This window comes from Pteronotus mesoamericanus, unplaced genomic scaffold (assembly GCF_021234165.1).
Source record: "Pteronotus mesoamericanus isolate MK-2021 breed Mesoamerican mustached bat unplaced genomic scaffold, CSHL_Meso_final scaffold_99, whole genome shotgun sequence".
Classification (NCBI taxonomy): domain Eukaryota; kingdom Metazoa; phylum Chordata; class Mammalia; order Chiroptera; family Mormoopidae; genus Pteronotus; species Pteronotus mesoamericanus.
The window spans coordinates 8158366-8170983 of NW_026555330.1; the positions used below are offsets into that span (position 1 = coordinate 8158366).

Genomic DNA, 12618 nt, shown 5'->3' on the forward strand with positions numbered 1-12618 from the left:
AGAACCCGAGTGTAGTGGAAGAGATAAGGCCAACATTATGCGATTAAAATACCTACACGGGAGACAAAGAAGTGCCAAGTGGCTGATACGGAATGGCACAGTGCTCTCCAACTGGGTTTTTCCACCTCAGCACTAAAGACATTTTGGATGAGACAGTGCTTTGTTGTGGGGGGTCCTGTGCATTGTAGGGTGTTTCGCAGCATTTCTAGCCTCTTTCCACTAGGTACTAGTAAAATTTCCTTTATCCCAGTTGTGACAACCAGAAATGTCCCTTGGGGAACAAAATTGCCCCTGGTTGAGAACCACTACTCTAGAATTATGCAGCAAGGAAGACTTCTAGTTGGAGTGACAGGGAGAGCTTCATGGAAGAGCTAGATTTTAAGCTGGAACTTGAAGATTGTGAGGGTGAGATTTGGTTACACTAGAGGAAAGCATTTTAAGAAGGAAGCAGTATGAGCAAATGCAAGAAGCAGTTTTGGAGACTGTGAGTAGACCAGTTTGACCTGCTGGAAGAGCTGACGTAAAGGATGTAGTGGACTGGGGCAGATGGCTGGCGCAGGCTGTGGGGCACGCTGACTGAGGCGGTGCGAGAAGCGGTGTACAGCATCAGCATCCCAGCAGGGATGCTGCTGGCGAGCACCTGTGGATGAGGCTGATTAGGCTTGCTTGGAGCTGTGTAACAAAGGTTGACACAGTCCATTAATAGTCTTGAACCATGTCTTTTCCTTGTCTTTGCCTCATTGTAGGGGATCAGACAACACCATCTTCTTTACTACCTATGTGAATGGCTCCTGCAGTAAGTATATTTTAGTCCCAGAAGAGTGTCCTGTTCACTCAATGGTGGAGTATTCTGGGTTGTAAGTGGTGGAAACATCAAAGATCCTTCCATTCTTCCATAATTTTAATAGTTAAAATAGCTGTTGGTGATTTTTAAAATCTTGAAAGTACAACCAAATTACTGTACTGTGCCTACATCAAATAAAAATCCAGGCTGTACAGGGACGCTATACTTGATTTTAGCAGTATTATTTCCATAAAGTAAATATTAAGTTACAAACAGTAACACATTGAAATGCATAGTGTTTCTGCAAAAGAGCTTAATTGTGTTTGCATCAGTGGAAGCCATTGGCTTTCCAATCAGTGGCACAGTTTCAAAGCAGAGAGCATAGTTTTTCATTTATTCATTCAGCACATTCACTCATTCATTCATCGGAGCACCAGCGGTAGTATGCTAAACACTATCTATGGATGGAGAGAACAAGAGACCCAAGGCCCTACTTTCATGGAGCTAAATTCAAGTAGGGATGTTGAATGATCAAGAAGAAAACCAAAACTCAAACAAGCAACCTAAAATAGAATAAGATCATTTCGAATTATGTCATGAAGCAAGTAAACAAGATGCTGAAGCTATGATGTTTCTATGCAACACTGTATTGGAATTAAGTAAACTCTATCTTTCTGTAAACGTCACATGTATAAAGATAAAATCCAAATGTGAATTTCCTATGTCTAATGCCATATCAGTTTATGTTCTCACTTGATAAATATGCATAGGATTAAAAATCCTGTAGCTATAAAATTAAGAACAATTCTAAAACAGTTGTCTGAACTGGAGGCTTACCAGTAAGTGAAATTTTAATTACTATTTCGTCTTGTTTAAGAAGCTGACCTTGGGGCACTGGAGTTATGGAGAACTTCAGACTTGGGGAAAAGCTTCAAAACCATTGGTGTGAAAATCTACTCATTTGGTCTTGGGGGACGTTTCCTTTTTGCCTCTGTGATGGCTGATAAGGTGGGTGTTTGCTGCTTCTCTTTAGGTTCTAATATTTCTGTAAACATGCCTCCAGTAGATCCCTTTTACTATTTGTGCTGACAGAGTTTTCTGCCTTTTTGCAATATTTAATATCACTGTAAGAGTTGGGGGTGATTCTTTTAATAGAGGCTGATTGGCTCTTTGGGGGTGTTCTGAGTTTCAGCCTGTCATTACCACATGAATTCTGGCATCTGTTTTGGGATGTGTATGCCCCATGTCTGGGCTTTACTCAACCATGGATATCTGAAAATAGCAGTCCATTTGTTCATTATCCAGTAATCATAGTAGAAATAGGTAACATTGAGTATCTAGCAGAAAATAAAACAGATAAATGTCCTGTTCTCGGAGCTTATAGTTAAGTAGGGGAGATAAATACTGAACTAATAAATAGGATGTCGTATCAGGTAATGATTAAAGCTATGAAGAAATCTAAAACAGAATAAGGAAACAGAAAGGGACAAAAATTGGAAGAGGGCTGCGTTAGATGGGGTGGGTTGGACCTGCCCTCTGAGACCTGACTGAGGCAAGAGCACAGCTATGTAGATACCCAGGCTGAGGAAACAGTACGTGCAAAGGCTGGAGTGTGCTTGAAATATTGAAAAGTGAGAAGGGCAGTATGGCTGGAACACAGAGCAGGGCGTTCTAAAGAAGGGGAGCCAGCGGCCCGGTTATACAGGGCCTTTATAGGTTGTGACTAAGACCTTGGCTGTTATTCTTATTGTGCTGGGAATCTGTGAAAGGGCTGTGGGCAGAGGAATGGTGTAATCTGACTTGTCTTTGGACAGAAGAGATGTATGCGGGACAGTCTTCCTGCGGGGCAGGAATGGAAGCAGCAGGAGCAGTTGGGAGGCTATAAAAATAGTGTGAGAGGTGGATGGGGGGCAGTGGGAAGAAGGTGGATATATTTTTAAATGTATTGCCAATAGGATTTGCTGTTGGATTAGATGTGGACCGGGGGAGAACAAGAGGAACCGAGGATAACTGTAGAGTCTTTGGCCCGAGCAACGGGGTGGATGGTGGTGCCATTTACTAACATGGCAAAGATGGTAGGAGGAGCAAGTTTGGGCTAGGAAAATCAAAAATTTGGTTTTGGATATGAGATGCCTATTAGATATCTAGTAAGTGGAAATGTCAGGTAAGCATTTGGGTACATGAATCTCCCAAAATTATATGGTGTTTAGAACCAATGTGATACCTTATGGAGTTTAGGTAAAGAGGTAAGAGGACTGAGCAAACCCCGAAGCACCGAACACTGAGAGGATGGAGAGAGATGGAGAACCCAGCGGAAGAGTGGGAGAGGAGGTGACCAGTGAGGCGGGGGAAATAGGATAGTGTGAGATCATGAAAGCCAAGTGAAAAAAAGTGTTTCGAGAAGGACAAAGTGATCGGCTGAGCTAAACTCCACTGAGTTGTCGAGTTCGATGAGTGCTGAGAATTGCCCACTGGAGGTGGCCCAGTGGAGGCTGTTGGTGAGCTTGATGAAAGCAGTTTCATTGCAGTCCTGAGGTTAAAAGACTGACTAGAGTAGGTTCAGAGAGAACTGGAGCTGGGGAAACAGGCACAATAACTACAGTAACTCCCTCAAGCAATTTTTTAATAATCCTCCCAAGAACCCTATAAGCTAACACTGTTACTTCGATTTCTACATGAGGAAACTGAGTCACTTGCCTAAGGCCACCCTGAGGTGTAACCCTGGTGGGAATCAGACTTTCTGATTTCAGAGGTAGCCTCCTACACTGCCCTGCTACTGTCTTCAAAATTAAATATCCACTCTGTGCCTTTGAACTCTAATTTCTACCTATGACAATGAGACTAAGATTCAAGGTAAAAGCTTTAGAAAAATAAATTAAATGTACTTGTCACTGAATTTTAAAGAGTATTTAATATAAGGAGGCCCTGGGAGTCAGCCTCATACCCTGGCTAACTGTGTCTAGTAGCTATTTTAAACTGTGTATCAGAAAGTAGGTATTAATTGCATCCTTAACAGAATCCTTTTAACAGCTAAACCCCTGCTCAGCTTCCTTTTATTAATTTCCAACGCTCCTTGGCCTCTTCCCAGCCTGTGCATGCCCTCCTCACTATGGCTGTTCAGAGAGCCTTCCTTAAAGAAGTGCGTCACATCTGGACTTCCCTTGTGATCTCCCAAGCATAGGTTTCTGTTGTCTAGCCCCTTAGTTATCTGATTCTTTGGATTAGGCCAGGACCATCTCAGAGCGGCCAACCCTTATGCAGCAGTCATCATTAAAGAATTATCTGAGCGAGCGTATGTGAATGGCCATGAAGCCAAACAGATGATGGTCCCATCACACCCTTTGCTCTATTGAAAGAAATTGGAATGTCAGCAGTTGGGAGGATAATGTCTTAGAGGCCACACTGGAATGAAGAAGCCAAAGAGGAGGTCAAGTTAGCCTTGCCTAAGATAGAATGACCTGACCTCGTCCCGCTGACCTGAACTTTGCTGGAGGTTAGAAATTGCCTTGGTAGTTGGTACTGGGATCTTTTCACATATAACAGTTGTACCCAATGTACCTATTGTATCCCTGCATAGGGTGCTTTGGCGGAAAATTTAAAAGATAAATGTTGGCATTTGTTCCAGGATACAACAAGAAGGATTCATGTGTCAACTGATCAAGGGGACACGTGGAGCATGGCCCAGCTCCCCTCTGTGGGGCAGGAACAATTCTATTCTATTCTAGCAGCTAATGATGACATGGTGTTCATGCACGTAGATGAACCTGGAGGTGAGAACATTTTAGTGGCCCACCCTTGAATTCATAGAGATTTAAGCTTTAAGCCCTGATTTTATAGTAGCTTCCCTTCTTACGTGTCAATTTTTCCTTCTACCCCTAGGAATTTATTATCAATGCCCTACTAATATTCTGTCTTAAAATATGTAACCTCTATTAAAAAGGCCACTTGTTTTGACATTGTGAGGTTTGTGTGCATATTCAAGTTATCCAAGTGTTCTACAACAATGCTGCTCAGACAATGTTCAGAGGACTGTACTGATGTGCAAACTCTGTTACCAAATAAGTATAGGAAGTGAAGGCAAGCATTTAGACACTCTTATAGCCATTCGACAAAGTAATTTTATATCTGTTGAATCTGATAAGTTGATAAATATATTTTGTCTATCCTTTGTATTTCATTTTTCTAGTGATTAGTTTATATTATATTTTACAAAAGCATTGGTTTGTAACATAAGGAAAATTTAAAAATTGATCCTTCATCACAGTTTGAGAATGTTGTTCCAGAGTATAAAGATATAGAGATGTATAAGATAAGAATCTAAATACAGTGCATCTGCCACCAAAATTTATCTGGTAAGAGCTTTTCTGTAGCGTCTGATTAATTCATTCAACAAACTCAGCATCAACCATATTCCAGACACTAAATAAGATGGGTACTAGAATTAAAGATGGACACAAAGATTTTGAGTTTCAAACCTTGACTGAATCTCAAGTCTGTGTCCACATTACGAAGAGAGACAGTTTGCTAATGTGCAGTCATTTAGTCACGTGTATGGTTAGACTGTTGTTGCCTCTGTTTCGTCCCAAGACTTAGTGTTTTTTGTTTGTTTGCCTATTTTAGATACCGGGTTTGGCACAATCTTTACCTCAGATGATCGAGGCATTGTCTATTCCAAGTCCTTGGACCGACATCTCTATACCACCACAGGTGGCGAGACAGACTTTACCAACGTAACCTCCCTCCGCGGGGTCTACATAACAAGTGTGCTCTCTGAAGGTGAGTCTTGGCACAACAGTCCTTCAGCTGAACATGTTGGGAGCTGAGGCTTGTGAGGAGACTGATTGTCCTGTCCTTGCAGTAACACTGCTTACCTAGCCTGCAGCCTACCTGTGTAAATTCTGGCTCTCTACTTGAAGTAAGTTATGGTAAATAAAACTAAGAAAGAGCAAAGCAAGGAATATTTGGTGGATTTAATGTTATTTAGCCTATAAAATAAGTCTTCTGTATTGGGAGGTTCAGGCCTACAGGAATGAGCCCCAGTTTGAACCTCTTCCTGCGTTTCTCCTCGTCAACGGCCTAGCTATAGCCCGCCAACCTATTCTGCTCAGTGGTTCTGCAGTGCTCGCCTTTACTAAAGCACATTTACACAAATGAACACATTACCCTAAGTACGGAGACTCTTAAGGTTTTGTTTATTTATGTATTTATTTTTTGATAGGAGGTGGTGGTGTTCGTTTTTGTAAAAACGTCACAATGGTCTACAAGATCAAGTGTTGGTGGACCCCTATTTCCTCCCTGACCTCACCTCCCACTCCTCTCTCCGTCGCTCATTCCACTGTAGTAACTCCAGCTCTCTGCCAGTCCTTACACCCGTCAGGCTCACACACTCGTGGTTGAGATTTGCACTGACTCTTTTGTTTTGTTTTCCCAGATATCTGCAAGGCTGACACCTTCCTCCTTCCAGTCTTTGCTCACATTTACTTTCTGAATGAGACCTGCCTTGACTGTCCTATTTTAAATTTCAGTCTGTCCTCCCCAGACTCACACACACTCTCAGTCCCCCTCTAGCTGTGCAGGGTTTTTCCATAGCACTTATTTTCTAACATGCTATATAATTTACCTGTCTACAACATCTAGTGTTTGTCTGTCTTACCCTACTAGAATGTACATTTCACAAAGGTGTTTTTGGCATTGTTGTTTTTGCCAGGGGAGGGGGTCCTGTGTTTTTTTTGTGTGTGTTTTTTTTGTTCGTTTGTTTTGTTCAGTGTTACATTCCCAAAGGCTTACAACAAATTTCACATAGTGGGCACACAAAAATATTTATTGAATAAGTGAACTTATCTTGATTGGATTTCTTATTTAATTTTCCTTAGAAGACTCAAAGTATATGATCTCTTAATTTAAACCTGCAACAGTTTATATCATGGAAAATAGAGACTAGGAAGAGACATAGGGAAAAAAGAAAAGATATAAGAGGGATAGGATATGGGATAGTGGAGAGACAAAAAAATGGTAATTATTAATTCAGACTTAGGCACATACATTTGAGTCTTGAGATTCCCTAAAAGAAGTCCAGTATCATGGCCTTGTTTGTAGAGATGAGTAAAAATGTAATGCCTCCCCATCGCAGAGTTTACTTCCAAGGCAAGGAGGCAGGCACGGAGAAGGGACATCAGCCTGTTTGTGTTGGGAAGGAGATAAAAAGTATCTTTTTTAAAAAGTGTCAGTCTAGGTGATTTCTGACATCTGCTGGGTCCTGTTCATGTGGGAAGCCTTCTTCAAATACCACATTTACAGTGCTGCTCAGTTACCAACACTGAGCTATCGTGTTGGGTATTATGAGCATATACCAGGGTTATAATGGAGTTATAGAATCTCAGTTAAGAGAGAGTTCTGCAATGAGAAACCAAACTTAGGAGGGTGCTTCCAGTGCATGAGGCTTAAGAATCATTCTCCCTTCCCATCCAGATAATTCTATCCAGACTATGATCACTTTTGACCAAGGAGGAAGGTGGAAGCACCTGCGGAAGCCTGAGAACAGTGAATGTGATGCCACAGCAAAAAATAAGAATGAGGTTTGTTTTACTCCAACTGTCATATGTATTTGGAACAAAGCAGCCATTCTTTTCTGCTCTTACCATGCCAGGCTTTTGAATAATGAAGTTTCATACTTGATTAGGGTGCACAGGTAAAGGTGGAAAGTTTAGAAATGATAGTAATGAAATAACTTAAAATGTAAGAACTAGGAACTGTGAAGAAAGGCCACAGTACTATGGATTATTTGACTTTCAAAGAAAAACAAAAACTGAGAGCTAATGATTTGTGTTTTACTAAACTGCTGAATGGAAACAGAATGGACAGATGGGCCAGCGATTAGTTCGGAGTCAGCATGGCAGCTATGAGACATTAGGAAATCTACAAAATCAGTAGACCAGCCTTTCATGAGCAGTGCAAAGCTGTGCTGGCCCAGAAACAAGAGAAGAGAACTTGGCCTTGTCTTCCCCTCAGCCCGGGTGCCACACAGCTGGTGGGTGTGGGTGGTGGCCTGGCAGTGCCTGAGGAAGCAGGAGCTGACCCTTCTGAGGAGAGACCAAGAACAGGAAATACAAAGGCGTTGCTCCAGGAGATCCCAGATTCCAGGAGTGACAGGTCTTGACAGGCAAGAAAGAAAGAAGAGAAAAACAAGCTTTGTGTCTGGCTCTTTCAGAATTTGAGAAGAGCTTAGGGGAACACTAAGAGAATTTTCTTCCAAAAATGACAGTGTTGTTTGTTCCGCGCTCTCCTCTGAATACCTATGGCTATTATGCAGCCTGCTGTCCCAGGCTGCGTTTTCTCTTTTGGTTTAGGAGCGCACACAGTGTGAGATTAAGTGTATCTACCCCACCCCCAACTCTCTTCTGCCCTTCTCCGTCCTCATCAGTGCTGTGGAGTCCCTCTCCCTTCTCCCTTCTCCCCCGGCCCCTTCGCATGCCCTTGCCCTGTGCCTGCCCTCCTTACTTTAAACCTAGGCAGTACCGTGGTCTCTTTCCTTGTCTTGCTACCCTCACACTCCCATGCCTCTACCTCCTCAACACTCTTCTGGCTCCCTTTTGCTGTGAATAAAGTCTTTGATCTCATGACTAACGTCTCCTCCCCTGTCAGGCTCTCTTCTGCTTCATCCATTTTGTCACTGACATAACCCTTGTTGTCATCTTCTGCTGCTCTGTCACCACCCCACATGCGCCCCTGACTCTCTGGCCTTACTTGCATTGTTCCCAGGGAAGCTGAGCCTGTCTCCGCACCTCCACCAATTTATTAGACTCCTTGGAAATCCTGACCTCCCTCACTACCCATCCATCTTCATTCAGAACTAATCATTCATAGCTTGCTTGAAGCGCTATTTTTTTTTTTTTGCAGTAAAATACACATGACATAAAATTAACATTTTAACTAATTTGAACTTCTTTTAAAGCACTAATTTATTCTGCTGTATACCTCAACTAGCTTTAGAGAAATATTTCTTAAAGATAGGACTTGGTCTTATTTCCAATCACCACCACATTTTGTACAGTGTCTGAAGTATGCTAGGCGTTCATCAGGTGTGTGTGGAATCAAACTTCAAATATCGACCAGACTTTGGTGTAATGCAGGAATAGAATAAGCTAAGATTACACATGAGAAAATAATTGCATAATTGCTCCCAAATATACGAATGCATTTCAGAATCAAGAATCTCTCACTGAGCCTATTAACTCAAAAACAAAAAACCAAATAACTCAAATTAAAAATGAGTGAAAGACTTGAACAGACATTTCTCTAAAGAAAATATACAGGCGGCCATAAGCATGTGAAAAGATGCTCAACATCACTAATTATTAGGGAAATGCAAATCAAAATCATAGCAAGAGATCACCTCACACCCATTAGGATGGTTATTATAAAAAATCAATAAATAACAAGCATTGGTGAGCACGTGGAGAAATAGAACCCTGGTGCACTGTTGGTGGGAATGAAATGTGATACAGCCACTACAGAAAACAGTATGGAGATTCCTCAAAAAATTAAACATGGAACTACTGTATGATACAGCAGTTCCATCTCTGGGTATAATCCCAAAGAATTAAACAGAGGGTCTCAAAGAGATATTTGCACACCCATGTTCATAGAAGCATTACTCACTATAGACAAAAGGTGGACACCATCTAGGCATCCATGGACAGATGAATGGATACGCCAAATGTGGTCTATACATACAATGGAACATTATTCAACCTTAAAAAGGCAGGAGATTCTGACACAGGCAACAGCATGGATGAACCTTAGGACATTAATGCTAAGTGAAATAAGGCAGTCACAAAAAGATAAATGCGCTGTGGTTCCACTTTTATGAGGTACCGACAATAGTCAAATTCACAGAGACAGAAAGTAGAATGGTGGTTGCCAGGGGCTGGGGGGAGGGATGAATGGGCAGTTAATTGCTTAATGGATGGAGAGTTTCAGTTTTGTAGGATGATAGTGGTGATGGTTGCACAACAGTGTGACTGTACTTAACATTATGAACTGTACACTTAAAAGTGGTTAAGATGGTAATTTTTATGGTCTGTGTATTTTATCATTATCTTTTTTAAAAGAGTATCCCACTAAGGTCTGGGTTAGGTTTATTAGAAGGCTTTCTGAGATGAATAAAAAAATGACGTCTTTGGTTTTAATCTAAGCTTTGGTTTCTTTTCACAGTGCAGCCTTCATATTCACGCTTCCTACAGCATCTCCCAGAAACTAAATGTTCCAATGCCCCCCCTCTCAGAGCCAAATGCTGTGGGCATAGTCATCGCCCATGGTAAGCATGCCCTCCCCTCCCCGCCTCGGGAAGAAGTGGCTGACACTGAAACTCAGGCTTTATTCACTCTCTAAGAAAACCACCGTAGCTTTTACCATCCTTTGCAGAATTTCTTGCATGATAATAGTACTTTGGGATTTTCGTAGACTCCCCTCAGAGAGAGTAACATGACTCTCCCAAATTTTCAGTGACCTTTTCTCTATCAGAAGAGGCATGATGGGAAAAAATCAGAGTAAATTCATTCAAAATTATCTTCTCTGTTCCATTGCTGATCTGTGCTGAGGAGATGGTACATTGTGTTGCAGGTAGCGTGGGGGATGCCGTCTCAGTGATGGTCCCAGATGTGTACATCTCAGATGATGGGGGTTACTCCTGGACAAAGATGCTGGAAGGACCCCACTACTACACCATCCTGGACTCTGGAGGAATCATTGTGGCCATTGAGTACAGCGGCCGTCCTATCAATGTGATTAAGTATGCATGAGCTCAGCTGCCCCACACTATCTTCATAGAGGACTTCTGTAGGAAGTGTTTCCGTTTGTTGGAGGGAAGTTGCAGGCCCTGATTTAAATCTGCATTTTGCAGAACTGTAGGAAGGTTCTTAAAGGGATTACATTTAGAGCAACTCAGATAAAATGGCTTGCTTTTTCCTCTGACTCCCTCTAGTTAACACCTTGTGTCATTTTTAAAAATACTCTTTTCTCTCTTCACAAGAATATTATGGTAACGTTTGAGCATTCTGGATGGGAAATGACTTCTTAAGTAAAAATTCATGTAAAATAATTTGTTGATTTGGAAGCCCATTCTTACATGGGTCACTACTTTCTCTTTCCTTTTAAAGAATTTTTCTAAAGGCATTTTTTTTTTGGTACTCTCTGAATGAATCCCTTTTCCCTACACTGTTAACTACAGGCATTAAAAATTGATTTAATAGTAAGCCCTCACCTAAATATGAGGGTTCTTCTCTGGTTTGGAACCTAACAGCAGAGTGGTTTCCTGATGCTATAAATGTTGATCCTCTGTCATGATCTTTCTCTGAATGGGGTTTCAGGTTCTCCACAGATGAAGGTCAGTGCTGGCAAACCTACACGTTCACCAAGGAGCCCATCCACTTTACCGGCCTTGCTTCGGAACCTGGAGCAAGGTCCATGAATATCAGCATCTGGGGTTTCACAGATTCTTTCCTGACTCGCCAGTGGGTCTCCTACACCATCGATTTTAAAGATATCCTGGAAAGGAACTGTGAGTGTCTCCTTTGATCTTTTCTACCACAAACTTAGAAGCCCATTTTTTCTAAATAACCAATTCAGTTTAATTCCTTTTCACTGGAAGAAGAACATGCATATGAAAGAGAATGGAAAAATGTTCCATGTGAGTAATCAGGCAATGGAATTTGGACAGGCACTGTCCAAGAGAAATAGAATGAGGGCCACAAGTGTAACTTCAATTATTCTCTTAGGTACATTATGAAACTAAAAGAGGTGAAAGTAATTATAATAACATAATTACTCAATATATCCAAAATATTATCATTTCAGCATGTAAGCAGTATTAAAATTTATCAATGAACTATTTTACATTCTTTTTCTTCTAAGTCTTCAAAATCTGGTATATATCTTACACTTATCCTTATAGTAAGTTTCAGTTCAGCCCTTTGCACTGTTAGATCTCTGGAACATTTTTTGAGACCTTTTACTGCTTGTAATGATAAAGCATACTTGGGTTTGTCTAAAATTATTTTATAACATTTCAGGGTTTTTCACCCCTGATTACAGCAGAACTATAAAGAAGAAACATTAGGGGGAAGTGAGTTGCAAAAGCATCTAATCGATTGTGTCGCTTATTAAAATGTTGAAGTGGAGAAGTTTTCGTGCCAAGAGTTGTGGCTTGAACGCTGGTCACAGGCAAGGCTCTAGAAAGGCTACTGGCGGGGCATGGAGCCCACACCACCCTTCAGAGTTCTGTGACTTTAAACTAGAAGGCATGCTAAAGGCCCAGTAAAGAGCTTCAGAAAAGCAGTTAAAATGTTAATTGTACAGTATTCTAAAGAATCAAAGGCACACCCAAGCCCCAGTACCAGAGTTGCTGACATTGTACTGAAAAATGTGGGGGAGAAAGGAAAAACTGGAAAAAAGGTGACTGCCTTGTAATCTGTAGTTACTTGTTGGCATCGGAAGATAAAAGACTTAAGGAGTCAAGACCCTGGTCGAATTATGGACCTATTATTAGACTGTAGCATGAGTCCATTCCCTCAGAGTGTTAATTCAGTGACTCCTGGAGGAAGCTTTCATTTGGACCTTTTCTAAAAAAAAAAATTTAACTATGATTTAATATTGCTAAGTCATCATTATCTAAATTCATTAAATAGGCTGTAAAGGAGCTGGCTTATGAGTTTCCCCCTTCAGCAGGCGGCTCTACAGTTATCCCTAAAGTTTGTCATTAAAAGATTTGTTAAGCACCTGCTCTCAAACAGGCTCTGTGCTGGTCTTCATATCCTGAAGGATAAAAACCTAATCCA

General features: G+C 41.3%; 1 protein-coding gene across 4 annotated transcripts in view; it reads left to right on the forward strand.

Moving 5' to 3' along the window:
• Positions 1-12618, forward strand: part of SORT1 (sortilin 1) — a 58759-nt gene that overhangs the window by 34445 nt on the left and 11696 nt on the right. For 2 of the 4 annotated variants that reach the window (XM_054564888.1, XM_054564890.1), the window contains exons 7-14: positions 747-796; positions 1662-1792; positions 4410-4554; positions 5405-5560; positions 7253-7359; positions 9998-10100; positions 10406-10574; positions 11152-11342. In XM_054564888.1, coding sequence (XP_054420863.1) covers positions 747-796; positions 1662-1792; positions 4410-4554; positions 5405-5560; positions 7253-7359; positions 9998-10100; positions 10406-10574; positions 11152-11342 — 1052 coding nt within the window. The remainder of the gene's footprint in view (positions 1-746; positions 797-1661; positions 1793-4409; positions 4555-5404; positions 5561-7252; positions 7360-9997; positions 10101-10405; positions 10575-11151; positions 11343-12618) is intronic. The other 2 variants (XM_054564889.1, XM_054564891.1) reach the window with 1 other exon arrangement.